At 32.4% G+C, this 18,849-nt stretch overlaps 1 protein-coding gene across 1 annotated transcript; it reads right to left on the reverse strand.

The window, feature by feature from the left end:
• Nucleotides 1–1,067: 1,067 nt before the first annotated feature.
• HELRODRAFT_159097 (hypothetical protein) lies at nt 1,068–12,720 on the reverse strand (the record flags this gene model as incomplete). Its single annotated transcript, XM_009011012.1, has 29 exons — nt 1,068–1,184; nt 1,625–1,723; nt 2,165–2,305; nt 2,455–2,571; nt 2,801–2,902; nt 3,270–3,456; nt 3,763–3,913; nt 4,120–4,207; nt 4,388–4,615; nt 4,847–4,978; nt 5,124–5,233; nt 5,355–5,489; nt 6,447–6,672; nt 7,135–7,345; nt 7,541–7,630; nt 7,947–8,107; nt 8,261–8,372; nt 8,463–8,687; nt 8,764–8,898; nt 9,134–9,279; nt 9,539–9,682; nt 9,838–9,960; nt 10,286–10,439; nt 10,809–10,857; nt 10,973–11,084; nt 11,469–11,534; nt 11,674–11,875; nt 12,204–12,391; nt 12,523–12,720. The coding sequence occupies 29 exons, from the start codon at nt 12,718–12,720 to the stop codon at nt 1,068–1,070; spliced, it is 4,149 nt and encodes a 1,382-aa protein (XP_009009260.1).
• Nucleotides 12,721–18,849: the final 6,129 nt, after the last annotated feature.

Raw genomic sequence — 18,849 nt, forward strand, 5'->3', positions numbered from 1 at the left:
CCAGGAAACGGACAAACAAACAAACAAACAAACAAACAAACAAACAAACAAACAAACAAACAAACAAACAAACAAACAAACAAACAAACAAACAAACAAACAAACAAACAAACAAACAAACAAACAAACAAACAAACAAACAAACAAACAAACAAACAAACAAACAAACAGTAGCACTTGTTAAAGCCACGATGTCAATAAAGTATAAAAACAAAATGAAATAAAATGAAACGAAATGAAATGAAACCTTTCTCGTGTGTTTCAAGAAGGAGAGTGCAGCCAGGAGACTGTTCTGTTCAATAGCCGCTTCAGTCTTAGCCAACATCATCTCAATTTTCATTCTTTCAATCATTTCTTCACTCTTCTTCTTCACGGATTCATTCATTTTCGTATGAAAACAGTTGAGATAAAAGTTCCTAAATTTAACCAAAATAAATAATTTAATTTCAATTTCGATAGAAAATTCTAATGGCAGCAGAAAAATAACTAGTTCTCAACTAATAAGCCACCTGTTACTAATCACATCATCCCAATGTAACAAATCATCATTCCTTTTGTTTGGCATTCTTTCCATCCATCTATCTGTGAAACGTCTGAACTCATTCAAGTTGCAGAGGAAATCTGAATTCAATTTTGTTACTATTAAATATTATGCCCTTCTGCTCTCCAATTGAAAATTAACATCCCGCTCTTTTTTTGGCCTTAATCTTTTTATATTATATATAAAATACAATAACAAACCAACAACGAGTTAGCACAATCAGTAAAAGTGCCATGTCTCGTGCTGCTATTACGCGATGGCATGGTTCGAATACTGCCTGTCCGAAAATCAAAGACTATCAAACCCGTATGATAGGGTGCTTGCGCGTGCATACGTAATGTGTATGTGCGTCGTGTGGCTAGTGGATAGTGTACAGCCTTTGTGGCACGAATGTTTAATTACAAGTAGAGAATAACATGTATGCAGTTCTGCGTATGACAGAGTTGCATTAAAATGAATAAAAAATAAAAATGACAATAATTATTATTATTATGCAACGTATTCGACTACTAATGTATATATTGAATTAACGACCGCTGCTGCTTGTAGCTTCGATGACACCCTGCAATTCCTTCACAACATGAAGTTTCTGCAGCCTGCTCAACTTATTCTTCTGTTGGGCTCTTGACGTGTGACTCCACTCCTGTTAAAAAATGCCGCCCAGTGGGTTATATATTGGAAAAGTTTCTGATAAATCACGATCAGTCAGTCAGCGCTGCATTAATCTTTTTTAAATACAATCCATAACTCAGCTTGGACAATTTTCAAAATCTCAACATCTTTGTCATGCCAACATTTTCATTTAATAACAAAAAAAAACATTTACCAGATTTCTCTAGTATTTGATAAAATTGAAATTTTAATTTATCCTAACAATTTAATGTATGTAATGAGCTGTTTAAAAATTTAATGTGGGTAAGGAGTTGTTTGATGGGTGAAAATAGCTTTAAAAACGCGTGTAAGTGAACAATTGATGGGATACTGAAAAAGGTGATTCAAGGACAACCAAACAACTAACAATAACGCTCATTCAGTATTTGTTCTTTTTATACACAATTATGAAAACCGTAAAGAAGGTCCTACCCTGCAAAAGGCATTCCTCGCCAGTTCCACGTAATGCCTGGCCTTGAAATGATCGTCCTCCCACAAACTTAACAGGGCAAGTTCCGTGTAGAATGTGTTCTAAGATGGTTGGTAGGTTTCAAAGTTTACATTTGAAAAACTTCAATAAATGTACAAATATTGAAACAAATCAATTTCTCGGAAAAATCCGTTTTTAAAAAAACTGAATACGAGCACATACACTTTTTTAATTTTAATCACACTGCCCTGACGAAAAAAAGTTGCTATGTATATAAATCAGCATGATATAATTTGTTGAATGTTGAATAATCCTTTTTTTTACAGAAACTGCTTGTTCGCAGCCCGTCTCAGGTATGAACATTCTATGGTAAAGACACCCAACCAACGCGCGTGTTGCAACTTTCTACTGATGGAGTTTAATAACCAACCAAAGGCAATGAACAGTGTAGTTCAACACAACAAAACAAAACAAAGTCTAAAATAACAATTACTACATATAAAATAATTTAATAAATATAGAATTGGAACTAATTAACAAACCTCAAGTATATGCTTGCGTTCACGAATTTTAAGATTTCTGTCGATAAACGACAAAAAATGCTGGAGCTGTGGATCACCACCACCACTGGCCAACAACAATTTCGTTTCTGATTTCATCAGGTAGGACAAGTAGAAAAAGGTCTATAATTAATAAAAATCCATTTGATATTATCCCATTATTATTGTATTACTTTTGAACAATAATTCAGAAAAGTAAATGACTATTATTTGCATTAATTAACCTTACTTAGAAGCTACACCATCCTCATCCGAACCACATGTCAACTAACATCATCCTTCCAAAAATCATCCAGCCGATGATGATTGTCGTCAGATATCGTCTCAATTCTGACTTTGTTATGACAAATCTGCTCAACGTTCTTCCACTGCCCCAAGCGTTCAATGCACTGAAGATCAAATTAAATTTTACTCAAAAAATATTTATTGAAAAACATTTTATCAAAGTGCAAAAATTAGAAAAAACAATGCGTCAGAGAATGTCTTCTGTAATAACTAGATTTGGTAGAAGTGGTACAAACAACTGATTTCCACAATTGCGAACAAAAATAAATAAATAACAATTTCTACAAATGTTGAAGTTAAGCAAAGACATATTCCATGACGTCACAGGCGAACCTGCAGCCTGCAATCGTCCCAGTAATTCATCACGAACGACAACACGGCACCTGCATTCCCGCCAACAATGGAAATGTCTTCATCATTGTAGATGTTTACACCCTTTCAAGTAAAAGCAAGTTTAAAATAATTAAGCGCATTAAATTTTCCCGTTTTAGCTGTGCAAAAAATATAACCTCCTCAAAAATAACTTTCAAAATATCTACAAACGGTTCTTAGACAAAAACTATTCAGACCAAAGCCCAAAAAACAAATAACCCTGGAGTAAAAAACTCCAAAAACAGAACAAAAGTAAAGCTCAATTAACTTGTATCATAATAAGAAAAAGCATTTTTAAATAAAAAAATAGGTGCAAAATACATAGTGATGAACCGCTGACATATATGTTAAGCGAAACATCCTTTGAATGCATACGGCACATTAAAATAATTTGTATCATAACATTATAGAGCAGCACCAGTTCAAAAACCTGATTGTAATACGTGAATGCTGTGACATAGTCACGCGACATCTCAGCCTCTGTAGCCAGCTTGGTGACGTCACTGCTCTTCAAAACGTTTGAAGATGCCGCGGATGTTGCAGGTTTGCAGGGGAGAGTCAAGTGGTAAGCGAATATACATCGCACGTGGTTGTAGTCAGATATCGACTTGTACAACCTAAATGAAAAAAGAACCCATAAACCTAAATCGATTGAAACCGTGCAAATAAATTGAATTAAGCCATGAACATTCTGTCAGCTAAAACATTATAAGATAAAATATTATATTAAAGCAGGTTTTACTGTAAATATAATAGAGTAATCATTTCATCCAACTAAAAAAAAAGCAAGGTGTAAAATAGGATTTTATCTGGTGAAATAAAATAACGTGATGTTCAGCACTATGAATTCAGTTATCAACCAGTACATTAACGAAAAGTAACGAGAAATTATCTTCACTGAAATAACTTTCTCGCAAACGAACTTTGCAAGTTCAATCCAGCACTCATCAATCAGACTGATCTCTCCTGTTGCTTCCATCTTCTTTCTTATCTTGCGAGGCGGACATGTTGGCACTTGATCACTCTTCAAATTTCTTCGGAGAGTTACAATTATCTTTTCCAGTAGCAATATGCCTGTCACGATAAAATATTAGAAAAGTGTCACAAACCTATAGTTCAGAAATTCATTTAAAAAATTTTTTCATGTAGATTGAAGTATTAAATTAAAAACTATCCTATTTGTGAAAACCAAAAAATTCTTTTTTATTACGAAAATGTTGTAAGAGTCAGGAAAAACAACATGCTTTATAAAATTCACGTAGAAAAAATAAAACAAAAACCGAGAGGTTGGACATTCGCGCTGAGTGCGACCTTTGTTATCAGTTGAGGAGCTATGGAAATATGATCGACGTATTCGAAGCAAAGTTCCTATCACGAGTGTCCAAGGTGTAACAAATTAAATACATAACTAACAAATAGCTAGCATACATAAATACATAACTAACAGATAACTAAAAAACTGACATCAACTACAAAAAATCAATTCAGTTTTTATTCAAAAATGAAACCGAAGAAGTCTTAATTATAAAAACATAGAAATGTACAAACAAGTGCGGTTGAGATGAATTGTGGATCGAGACATGCTGACTCTTGAAGACATTTATTGAAGGATTCATTGAAAGTAGTGAACCATGCAGTCATATCCTGATCTTCTTTATCAACCTGATCATCATGAATCATCATCAGATCGTCATCGTCTCTGCACTTCATCATCTGCTCCGTCACGATGCCCTTGAACAACGAAGTGAACAACAAGCGACTCGTCTGGCCGTCCCTCTTTGCATTTAAAAATTGTTAAAACCAAATCTTTGAAAATCGAAACATTTAATAATATAATTCGTGTTTGGATAAAAATGTGAAGAACCATTAAAAAATTTTTCATCAACATCACTTTCTCATAAGTACAAAAATAAATTTGAAGATTTGCCAACATTATTCAAAACAAAATATAAACAGAAAAAAAGTTGTGCAAATACATTTTAACAAAAATAAATTATGAAAAAAAACCTGAGCAAGAGCCTGCAAAGGAGCTATGAGGTGCCTGTGTTTGATTTGAATGTCCGGCAACTCACCCATTCTGTAGTTTCTCACCATCCTCACGTCATTCTCTCTACTCTGCTTTCTAATCAGATTTTCATCCTGAACAATTTTATTTTAATTAACAGTGTTTCAAGTATGGAACAGAAAATATTCTAAAAAAAACTGAAAGGCGCGCTTAACTCACAGTTATAATTAGAATAACTAGGAACTATTGAGAAATTTGAACAAATAAAACAAGCCGTACCTCTTTTTGTTTACCCATTTTAGTTGCCTTTTTGATGAAATAAAGATTCTCTTCTTGGTCGCTGTATTTCTGAAACCTTCTCCTCAACTTCTTCACGTCATCAAACACTTCTGCATTTAATAAATACATCAACAATCAGTCTTCTTACCAACATTTCAGAGAATACACACTTTAAAAATTATTTTTTTTGGCAACATAAAATACTGGAAGTATGGAAGTAAATTTAAGAACCTCGATCGGGTTCGGCACTTGATTGCAACCTAACTTGATGGCTGGTTCGACTGAAGAGAAGTGATGATGACGAACGTGCTGTTGCGGTTAGCGCTGACACGTCAATGCTCTCCTGAGTCAACCAGTCAAAAGTGGCTTCATGTCGAAAAGAAAGAAACTTCATAGTATGCGATTCTTTTTTCCAAATAAAAAAAATCACAACATATAATTAATTATTTTTAAACAAATTAATAACAGCGCTTCTATGCCCAACTAAACAATTTCTGCCAGCAAGATTTTTTCACTACCAAATCATTTGTAGAATATTTCGAATTCTCACAATCAAAATAAAAATTGTGAACATTTCAAAAAACGCAGGAAATTCTTTCTGCATTCAGAATTTACTCATTTAAATTTGCTTATTAAAAGGATTGTTCAGTCATTCAAATGATAATAATTTTGGGTTAGGATGAACCATTAAAGATTTCTCTTTGATTGAATAGTGGTTACTTTCTCAGTTATTTTCAGTTACAATGCACACATTTTTTACAACAGTCAATTAAAACGTGGCAGTCAATTTTAATTGCGATTAATTCGAGATTGTAGTGGAAATAAATTAAAATACAAATAAGTTGAATCACAAAAAAATTTTTTTTACGATAACTTGCAAGAAAAATGAACGTTGAGAAACAACAAAAGACTAAAAGATAGAAGGACGTGATTACGTGAATGACCAGGAAAGGATCGTCTATTTTTTTTTTTAAACGAATGCGTTAAAAATCAACATTACAAAAGTTTATTAAATGTTTGATGCATCTCTGAGGACATGCAAAAAATAATCTTCAAGTTAACTAAAGAGCATAAAAAAGTTACAAAGAAATTAATTTTGAATTCAACTGGGAAAGCTGCTACTGAAATTTTTAAGAATTTTTAATTTACACAGTTTCATGATATTATTTTATCCATATTATAAGTTAACACAAACTCAAATGATTTATTGAATCATGGTAAAGAATACTTACAAAACCATAGAGCGTTTTTCAATATAGATACCGGAAAATTTAAATTTGACTAAAACATAAATGAACCGACAATAAAATAAAAGTAACTAACGATTATTGGATTGTGATTGGATGGAATCGAACGCTGATGGAGCTTGGGTTATCCTCACTTGACCAACTGGCAGTGAAGAGGAAGATGACGAAAGGGATGGAGTGGATATGGACATCTGCGTCTCAACAAACAGAGGGGTCATCATGGAGTGCCTCTCTCTCCAGTCTGAATGGATTTGAACGTCCTGCATCGTTAATAAGATGGTATTATCACGTCCGTTGAGAAACTGAAAATAAATGAAATAATTGAAAAAAAATGATCAACTAATTATTTAATTATTAATAAGATTAATAAATTATAAATAAAACGAACAATGAAAAAGTTAGCAAATTAAACAGTATGGTTCGTTGTTTTTCTACACATGCAATATCTATCTACCTATTTATGAAATGAACATATTTTTTCACAAATATTTCGTTCAAATTAATAAATTCCATTGATTGTCGTCTGCTCTCTTGAACATAATTAGTGTAACACCTAGACAGTTGACATTCCCAGGAGAGTTGCAGGTTTAAATCCTACTGTCACTTCTGTGCAATTGGTACCAAACTGAGAACTGAAGAGTCACGCTATTGAAACCAAAAATGTCAAATGTTTCAAAGACTAGGACAATAAAATTTAGTGCGATAAAAAACTAGTAGCATTTTCAATTGAAAACACGTGGAACCATAAATGTCTGAGAGCATACTTGGAAGATGCATTCTGATAGCGGCATGTCAAACAGTTCCTTGTTGAATTCCGAACTCCAGGAAGTTAACTCCATCAGGAAATCACAGGCGTAAGTGAGGAAGGATGCTTCGGAAGTGCTCTGGTACATGTGTGAGATGATCCTCTTTAGGCGGACGTCAGCAGATTTCGGCAGGTGGCTTTCCCGTCTCCAGTAGTTATACGCCAGTGTTCTGCAGGGGAATTCAATGAGCTGTTCAAGCCTTCTGCTCACTTACATAGCACACAGCAGTTATTTACTTTTATTTTTGTGCCATATCGATAAAAATTAAAAAAAAAATTGACGTGTATATACAGACAGACGACGTTAAAGTAGAAAAGATTATTTAATGATAAATGAAATTACATAAACGTTCAGAATTACTAACCGGACTACATCATCTTCATCCTGGAGTGAACCTATCAAACTTTTTTTCACATTGTCTATTTCCAGGGCAAACTTGTCTTCAAGCTTCTTGCTTCAGTTTTCAATTAATTTTTACATTAACATCTTTAAACAATGTAAAATGTTGTCAATGAATTATAAAACCACTCAGTCAACCAACTGGTACTCACGAAATGATGCATGCATGATTATAATAGTACACATGTCACATTCTTGTCACCATATGTAATAGTTAATATATATATGATTGTAATTATTAAATAAATAAATATGTTTATTAGGACATAACAGAGGTCGTGTGATACTAAAGAATTAACTGCTTACCAACGAATTCAGAATCGTGAGGTTGAAGAAAATTTCTAAATAAAAAATAAATAAGCCATACGTACTCGTAGTACTGATCATATATCCACATGAATATTTCGTTGAGAGCCACTCTGCACTCTACACTTGTGTGGTTTCCAACTGAAAACAGGTGGGGGATCAGGAGAGTTAGGTCGTCAACCGTCAGGTGTGTCAGCAGTGCGTGTACAAATTTTAAGCTGGCTAGCTGAGTTTGGAAATTTCTGGATAAAAAATTCATTTAAACTTCCATCAGAACTGAATCAAACTGCACATTTTCATGTCAACGTGATAACATAATCACCATTAAATAGGACAACGAAACTCACGGATTGGTTATCAACTGAAATAATCCTTTAACTTTAAGATCAACGAATAAACTTCTGTCACAGTAATGTTTGAGGATCTCGAGGCAGTAGATTTGATAGATCCCATAAACATTTGGAATCATGAACAAAACTTTCGACTTGTATCTAAAAAGAAAAAAAATGAAAAGTATTGTTCAGCAGAATCTAGCAATCGTTAGAAACAAATTGACGTCACAAAATACTTTGCAAACCTACCTTTCACATATAGCTGGGTAATTGAGTTGCATCTTGTGGAGGCATGTTATGAACTTGTCATCCTTGAAATTGCTCATTGATTTGCTAACAAGAACCATCGCATCTTTCAAAACATCTGCATCTTTCAACGACAACAAGTTTAACCCCATGCCAAGAACTTCCGCTGCCACGCAGTACACTGATTTCGATTCACATAGCATACAGTCAGACAAACTTTTGAAAAACCTTGCAAATACATTTGGAAAACGTTCAGCGATATCACATATAACGTAGAAATTATATTAAGTGTACTAAAATCTACTTATGTTTGGTTTCAAGGTCACAGCTGATTTCATATGGCAAAATTTGCTTTGCCAAAACAGCTCCAACCATCTGCAAGCCATATATATTTTGCTTCCCAGAAATATTTCGTTCAGAAATCTTTTCCAGAAGAATTCTGAACATTTTGTAATTTTAAGTAAAAATGATGTAATTTTTATTCAAATAAATTTAACCAAGAAAGTTATAAAATTAAAAAAAATGTAAAATTTGATGTCATGCCTAAAGAAACAATAAATGCAAGCGCTACGAAACTATAACCAAATTAATATTTAACAAGAACCAAAAATATTCAGATCAACATGGATTCAATTATTTTTTAAAGTGAAGTTCATTGGAAACTTATTACATACTTTGTAGGAACATCAACAATATCTTTCCAGCTTTCCAAGAAAACTTTGATGATTTCGACGTTGTTGCGCATGACTGATCGGTTGCTGTCATCAGAGTTTCGCACCAGAGCCTCCAACAACCGAGACAGCATGTCTCTGTCACGTTCCTTCGGTAATATTTTAATCGAGTCAACATGGTCTTCGTGATAAATATTGTTTGCAATGTCTCGACAGCTTTGCAAGTTTTGAAATTTTTTGCTGATTATGAATAGGATTTTTCTTAACAAATTTATACCAGATTTGGTGGCACAATAAAATGATTATGAAAAAATAACAACAAAACAAACAAAATTTATGATGCTAGAATGTAAAATAAAAAATGAAAACAAACTAAACATAAGCATTAACTTTCAAATCAAAACAAACCATAGGCTTAGCAGCATCAGACCAGAGCAGTAGCATGACAACAACATCATTTGAGATTGTATTGGATCCATGCTCGTACAACCTGCAATCTTGCGCCACTTTCAACAGGGGTCCAATCAGGAATGAAGCAAAGTATTTCAATATCTGTGAATGCCCAAATATCATTGAAATATAATACCATAAAATTTTCAACATCAAATTGAAAATAAGTCGTGTAGTTTGTTTTGAACCAAGATTACGAAGTGAAAGTATTATATAGAAACGAGTGAAAGATGTTTCAGACAAATGACAACATACACCTGCTGACAGTTGACGATGACTTTAACCAGGAAGATGACGACATTCCATCGAGTGGATGGTGAGGAAATTTTTTCGATTATGCAGCTCAGCCAGGTTGGTGCTGCTGCTGATGTTGGACTGCTCTGAAAACAACAACATGCAAATTTCCTCTATTTAATGAGTTTTGGTACACAAATTTTAGACTACTACAATTCACTACTACACCACTCTCTTCACTCGTCCCTCAAAAACTGCAATCCGTCCAGAACAAACTGGTTGAGCTTCTATTTTGTTTTAAAACGGCACCAAATTACGTTTCCTATTCAGTCAGACAATTGTGGTCTTTAAACTTTAAAAAAAAACTTCATTGACCTCCGCCTAGGTTTTGGGTTTCCTCTACAAAAGCTTGTAATGCTGGTGTAGTGTATTCAATTGAATAGAATTATTATTTAACGAGACAAGAAAAACCTGAAAGGGGGCAATGTTTTCATTGATATGATGAATGATGGTCATCAGAGTCTGCATCGATTCGTGACAATTCATTTCATCAAAATCCAACGTCGGTGTTGATTGATGAGGTACACTCTTGTTAACAGAAAAATGATTACTTTTTGGAATTAACCTTTTCGAAATTAATGACTCGACATGATGCAGTTAAGAAAAACCGAAACAGAGTAATCAATGTAGAAAACTTACCTCGGTTTTGTTAGTTGGTGATGGTTTGGGCTTATCTAGCAATTTGGTAGTATGAGTCTGGATAGTTTAAAAAGATACTTGCCATTATAATAGATAAATAAAAAAATAAATGAAAAAAAATTCAACCAAAATGAAATTAGAAAGAAATTTGTTTGTTAATGAGTAACGGCAAAATGAAATTTTTTTCATGAACTAACTATGACGGTAACATGATGAAAATTATTCAAAGTTGAATAAAAAAAAATCTAAAAAATAAATGCGAAATAAACTGTCTACAGGATTAGTGAAATCAAACTGGGTAAGATCAGCGGACACACTACTGTCCAGTGTTGACAAGTACTGCACTGTTTATTACAAAAATACAATCAGAATACATTTTAAATGTTACACTTTATTCTTCACTCCATCTCTATATAAATGGATTTTTAGTCATTTTAAATAAAAAGAAATAAAACTAACCGTTGTCATTATCTTCCTCCTCGTCTTCAGCGTCGACTCCAGGTTTACCTTGTGTATGAATTCTTATTTGTTTCCTCAGCGTTTTGTATTTCATCTTTCTGGCTTCAGCATCCTCAAAAAAATCAACGCATTACGAAAACTTCTTACATTTATACAAAATATTTCCGTAGTAAATATTTCCAACAATTAAATTCAATAATGAAATCATCTTCAGTTGATTATGATGAAAAAAATAACATCCGATAATTATTAACAAGCATCAGCAACTATCTATCGAACTCTTCAAAAATTCTCAACCATTTTTGTACAAATAAGCTGAAGAATTTCTGTCAATAGTCGTCTGACCATGCGTCCATTAAACAATGCCTAAGATGCTACACTATACATATATATATATATATTTTATATATAAAACAATATAATATATACGGGATAAAATATTTTGTTTAGCTCAATAATTAGAATATTCAAATTTCAAAAAATTAACAAAACTGACTGTTATTTCAATGGAGAACTTGTAAAGCCTTTTTGTGTCAATCAAATTTTCCCAAATTATTTCACCCTTTAAAAATAAATGCCATCGTTTAGAAACAAATTTACATCTACTTAATTATTTCTTTTGAGATTAAAGCAGATTATTGCTAACAAATATTGAATAAATGTTCTGAAGTAAAGTAAAGTAAAATGGTTTTAATAATCACCTTGGCAAGATTTTCAGTGAAGAGAAATGCAGTGTAGAACTTAACATCAGTTTGAGTCCTCATGAGCACGTGTGACAATGTGTTGAATGATGAACAATTCAGCAGCCTTTGCATCTCAAAATCATCCAAAGGAGATGATGGTGTTGTTTTATGTGAATTAATTTTCGAATGGTAATCATCACTTTTGAAGTCTTTAGCAGTTCTGAAAATATATTGAACAAAGTGAATAACTTGTAATCTGTGAAAGTCATTGATCCAGTATCCAGTTCTTTCTCTCTTATTTAATCTTATTACAATTATTGCACACACCTTTCACTTCACGAAATAATTAATTTTTGAAATAGCAAATAAACTTCTCAATGTTATTACTTGGTGCTCTAAAAAATTGAAATAAATATTTCAAAATCTAATTAAAGTGCATTATCAACACACTCTCTCTCTCTCTCTCTCTCTCTCACTCTCTCCAGCTCCTTGTTGAAATATTGTTATCGTAGAGATCGACATGTAAAATAATCTTAAAGAATGAATACCTGATTATCGAGGTGGTCAGTTCTTTGCCTTTTATGTCAGTTACGCAGAAATGTTTGCAATATTCGCTGTTGACTTTGGAAGTTAGAGAATGCAGAGAATCCTTACTCAGTCGACTGTAAAATAATGTTATGAGATCCAAGCAGCAGATCTTGTTCAGGAAGTGAGAATCCAACTTCACGTCCAAATGCTGATCATAAAATTCAAATAAAACATGACATACTTTTTATCAACATGCCAAGATAACTTATCACCAATCGTTAACCATTCGTTGAGCTGAAACTGTTATTATCTCGCATACGCAAATTGAATTAAACTAACATATGGGATTTTCTTGTTCAAAGTACTCATAATGTCCAGGACATGAGCAATAAAGTAATCTTCCAACAATGCTTCCTCAGTGGCGCTTTCTAATGTGGGATAGAAAATCTTGTAGAAGATGGACTTTCTGTGCTGTGTTTTGTACTGTTCTTCGTTCTTGTACATGCCATCCAGTTTTTCCATTATTTCCTTCTTCATGCTAGAAGGTAATCTGAGTAAAAAATGTTCCAAGCTAAAACTAGAGTTTAATTTCAAAATACGCCGCATATATACGAAATGAGAATGAAAGAACACATGATCTTATAAATTGCTGATAAATATTTTATAAATCAAATAAAAAGTTTCAGGAATAGCTAATTGAATTATTAAAAAAGTGTAACATTAAAATATTTAAAAAGAAGTCAAACGTTTCAATTAGTATTAACAGTAGTTCAGCACCAACAAAAATATCGGTAAACAAAATAACACTTGGAAAGTTACGGTTTATATAATTTTTTCACAAATATATTTTATACAAACAGTATTACGAAAATATTAAAAAATGCAAATAAAATAAATAATATAGTAAAAAAAACAATGGATTATTCGACAGAGCAATGATTGACTACAATGGAAGTACGAGGAAGAAATTGAAAAAATAATCATCCGCGTAAACTAGTAAATAAAAATACTAATACTAAAATAGTAAATAAAAATATATAGGGAATTGTATGTAGGATGTCGGAAAATCTCAGCCAGTCACTGTATAAACATACAAAAACATAGCAAAATCAAAATGCAGGATTAAGAGAATTAGCAGGGTGATTTACGAGAAATGACCTCATTAACAAAGTTGTGAGAACAAAATGTACTAGCTGGGAATATGTTGAACTGCGAAGACGAAAACTGGAAGAAGCAGCGGCAAATTTTAGAATCTGAATTGAAATCTGAATCTCAAGCAAGTGGAACATGTGGAATGCACACCAGTTGGTGGTGTGTCATGGATAAAGAGTGAAATTAAAGGACGAATGACCAATCTTAAATATATTATGAAAATTTTAATTAATTAAAAAGCTTGATTAATTAACATACAATTGAAAATAATTTAAAAGCGCTTCTTTCAATTCCTCTTCCAACACGTGATCAGATTCTCGACACAACAGCAGAACCAAATTTTCGAAAATCAGCATTTTATTGACGTTACCGCTGGATTGACTGGTAGCTAACAAGGACACCAACTGTTTAAATTAACATTGAAGTAATTATTCATCTGATATTTTCAAAATTAACTGGTTAATATCTAATATTTCTTAAATTAAAACTATCAATTTCTCAATTTTTTACTTATCTGGTCTACCTTTCTGACGATGGTGACCTGTTCTTTAAATTTGGAAGAACCTTCTTCATAATCGCGAGAACATGCAGCCAAGTTGTTGGATATAAATATTTTCAATGAACATCTAGTGAGTGTAACATGGTAACATGTGATGATATGATCGTGATGAAAAAATAAAACCAAAAATATTTTTTTTTAATTTTCGGAATTTTTCATAATTTGGTACAGGCACTATCATAGAGCAGCATATAGGTTATACGTAAAAAAGCTATATAGAACTGTCGGTTTTTAAAAATAGACAATTTAAATTTTGTCAAACAAAGTTGAAAGTATAGGTATTGATGTATATATTGTTGCATATTGAAGTAACCAAGCAAATTACGAATAAATATGTTAACTTTCAAAAAATAATGAATGTACTGTTCTCCATACTTGAGTTTGTTCATAATTAGCTGATCGTCTTGCAGATGTAACATTTCCAGCAACATATCTAGTACTTGCACCTACAACAATTTCAACGTCAAAAATTGGCAGTTTATAAAAAATAAATAGCTCAAAAACCCAGAATCAATATTTTTCAAGCCATACCTTTTCAAACAATGTTTCAAGTTTGGAAGTTGCAAGAGAGCAGAAATCTTCCACAATCCTTTGAATAAACTTATGCTTTTTAATTGCACACAAGTCCTTATCGCTTAATAAAAGTTTAATAAACAGATTGCAATATTGAGTTTTGAGATCTGAGGTCCTTTTCAAATCCAATTTGTTCCAATTGTCCAGCATTGAATTGACGACACTCGTTGAATATCTAAAGCAAGGGGAATAATTTTTTCAAAGTACGTTAACAAAACTTCAACAGAAAACAATTTTGATATATAATTCACAAACTTACAAAGACCGAATAAAAAACTAATGTAAATAGCTAACAATTTCTTGAGGTTACAATCCTTGTTCAACACTTCCAACATCTCTGCACAAAGTTTCATGATGAAGGCCATCATTTGAGCTGAGTGGTCGGACGAGATGAGAACGTTCATGAATGCATCAGAATGTTTTATCATGTGCACCAACAATTCGGTCGCAAATAATTTCAAAAACAGGCTGCCCAGAGTGTCAGATGAATCTACTCGCTTGGTTAGTTTTACTTGTGCTGGATTTGTGAGCAGTGAACAAAGTTCTTGCACCTGATGCAAATGAGAAAAAAAACTTTATAAATATTTATATTTCTTCGTTACATTATAAAAAAAAGTTATGAGAGAAGCAAGACTGATGAATGATAACAGCAAGTTCATATTAACTTTGTAATCCATATTGAAGGTTAGGTCTAACAAATCCTTGCAAACCAACAAAACACGGTCTGGAACATTTCTCAGAATAATACAGGATTCGTTCTGGCTGAACACAACCTATGTGTCGTGCAGATCGAAGATGTTACATGTTGATGTTCTACCAATTCATGGTTTAAATAGTGAAATGATACATAGTCATTATTTTATAAAAAAAAAAAATAAACTAGAAATTTATTTAATGATAATCAGATGAAGTTTTCACAAAGCCATTGAACAGCTGTATTTGAAAGCGGCAAAAGGTTTTCGACATTAATGTTACGATAGCAAATTGATGTTGAATTGTAACTGAGACAGCAACTCAAACCTGATAGACGATCTGAAAGTAGTCAACATTGTTGCTGAACATTTCCAACTTTTCCAACATGTTGCACTGTTGCATAATTTTCAGTCCATTGAGACAGTGGGCCAGAGAGGATGACGAGGACGATAGCAGTGAGGAAGCATCCGATAGCAACTTTACACTTCCATGAATCTCGGCAAACCTTAGCGCAATTTTCTCCAAAATTAGATCAATTTAATAAAAAAAATCTGGCTGCAAATATTCATGTTATTTTTAGTAGGAATGCGATATTAAACTAACTTTTCAGAGTTAATTTCATGAATGAAAGTTTCCTTAAGCTTTGGCATTTTGTTGAGAGATTTGAAGAATAGCAGCAATTCATTCGGCAGATTGTCAACAACTACAACATCAGCCATGTTGAAATGAACGCGAGTAGGACTGAAGCAAGTTGTGATTATGATTTCCATCATTTCTGATGTCATCAGCTGGAATCCACATCCACACGTTAATCATATTTAAATCATTTCAGCAGTTGCAATGTGACGTCATGTAGTTCAGTACAACGATGCATTGAAACGATAGTATAAATTATAAATATATTAAAATTTTATACATAACAATACAGCAAGGTTTTTAAAAATAACAAATAACTTCAAAAAAGTTGGAAAAAAAGTTTGCCAACTAAACTAACATGCATAGAGTCTATGTGCGAATTGTTGAAGAGAATCGTAAAAAGATTCATGGTTCTTATAAGTATGGTGCATCTCAGCCTGGTTGAGAATAAAAATTACTGCAATGAGTCAATGTGCTGACATGACACTTCACTGAAAAATCTGAATTACAAACTAATAAATAGTTAAACATTTCAGTAATTTGACTGAGACCTTATCTGTAGGTAGTGCTTGCATAATACCCTAACCATATAATCAACAATATAATCAACAATGAACTTACATAAACATCATCATCGTTGTTACCATCCTCATGTTATCTTAATCATTGTAATCATTATTGCAAACAACCCTATCACATTCTACCTATTAAAATTCACGAAAGGCTCCAGATTAATATGTAAATTTGGAAAAAAATGAAATGATATAAATTAATGGAACCTGTTCAGTACTCCTTCATTTTGATCATCGACTTGACTGCTTCTCACTACTGTCTGGCTAGCTGGTATCTTGCTTTTTATGTGGCTTGAAAATTTTTTATAGAACACCTCTAGAATTTTCATAAGATTTGATCGACTTGATTCTGAAAATAATGTTGAAATAGTATAAATTATCGTGTGGTTGAAAAGTTAAAAGCATTTACCAGAGGCTCAAAAATTTGAATATAAATTACTTAACCTGATGTGAATGGTAAACTGATAGTAGTAGATTACCATTCATTTGAATAAAAAAAATTGGAAAATTTATAGCCAGCAAAACAAATTAATGTAACGAAAAATTTTAAACTGTTGAATAAGTAATCAAAACATGAGTGATTTAACCTTGGAGAATAGAAATAGAATGGATGAGGTGTTGCCCAAACAGCCAAGTGTAACAATCTAACGATGCTAAAACACATTCAAGCGAGCCAACAGTTGTAAAGATTTCATCGTTCATACGTCTGGTTTTTTCAAAACTGCGCAAAGAGTTCAAATCACATTCAAATAAAACAAAAAACATAAGTGGATATATTAAAATTAAGAAGAAACAAAAGGAAGCATTTAATTGTGATGAAAATTAATTACATGCGTAGGAAAGTAGCATAGAGTGTCCAACGAGCATCAACATCTCCAACAAAAAAGCGTAAATAAATTAAATATTTAATTAATTAATTGATTGATTAAGAATATCTTGATTAAAAAATGTGTACGACCTTTCAACAAGTCGCTTCAAATCATTTTCTTTTAATTTGAAATCAAAATAATCTTGTGCCTTGCTCATGCCTGCAAAAATACAAACACAAACATTCACAAACATGAGTGATATAACAAAGTTTGATCTAACCATCCATACATTCTTAAAGAACAAATTATTTTAATCTAATTGAAGCAGTAGGCACCGTATCAATAGCACACAATGTGAATGAAGTGGATAGAAAAAACTTTCAAACCAGCTATGGAAGTGGTTAGTGAGTGTGCAAGTCTCATGCACTCCTGTCGGAAAAGAGTTTCTCGTCTGCCGCTTTGATCAACCAGCCAATCAACACACGACTTCAATGTGCCATCGGCAGGCCAGTCTCTAAAAGCAAGTCACGAATTAAATTATTTCAAATCCGAATTTCTTTCTGCAAAATTATTCCTAAAAGTTCTGAATTAGATAAAATTATTTTTCTGCAATGAATTATTATATAAAAGAAACATAATCTTATTTACCTTGGAAGTTTTCTTCTTTTTGACGGTTGATTGAAAAGTTTCTTCCTAGTTTTTATAATTCTCTCCAAATACTTCAAACTCAACAAACACTGTGTGGAAACGCCTTGACAATAATTTTAAATTTTATTAAAAAAAATTTAACTTCAAAAATTACAAATCTGATTGTAATAAAAGCAGTCAGTTTCTGTCGGACCTATTTTCACAACATTTTAAAGCGTTGAAAAATTTCTTGAACATGTACCGTTATCATCTTTGGAAACATCATGGTTGAGAGCCAAACTTTCGGCGAAACAATGGAAAATTTCAAACGTGTATGCGTCCACCAAGCTCTCTTCAGCTCTGTAATTTATATTATCTAACTATTGGCTGACTCATGTGAACTGTCAAACGAAGCAACAAGAGCATTTTCCCACAAAATAGTTTCAACTGATTACATTCAAATCAAAAACATGTAAAAACAGACGATATTTTGCATGTGAACTTCTGAGAGAAACAATATTCAACTCAACTTTCAATTAAATAAATTTTTTTATTGAGTTTTCTAAAAACTTCAAGTTTCTATCTTAAAAGCCATCAAAAATGGAAGATAAAGATTACAAATTTGATCAAGAACAATGAATACAATTATTTGCTTAAATAGTTAACTTGAACTATTAAAAATTAAATAAAAAATTAAATAAAATAAAATACCTGAATGAGGTATAAATGTTATTGAAGCCAAGGGCAGCCCCCATCCTCTTCGCAGGATTGCTATGCAGTGCATACGAGAACAAGCGTTTCAGCACCCACCCAATATTGAATGCATTGTTGCGAAGTTGCTGAAACATGTAACATATTTTTAAAAATTTTAATTTAATTGAAATGGCATATTTAAATTGAATAGGAATGAAACATTTATGGATCATTAACGTTTAAAATTATCCCACAAACATTTATGTACGAGCCACCTTTATAAAACATAAACTGGAAAAAAATGTCTGAAAAACCTTGGATGACATTTGCTTAATGGACCATTTGACAAACT

The sequence above is a fragment of the Helobdella robusta genome, assembly GCF_000326865.2.
Source record: "Helobdella robusta unplaced genomic scaffold HELROscaffold_1, whole genome shotgun sequence".
NCBI lineage: Eukaryota > Metazoa > Annelida > Clitellata > Rhynchobdellida > Glossiphoniidae > Helobdella > Helobdella robusta.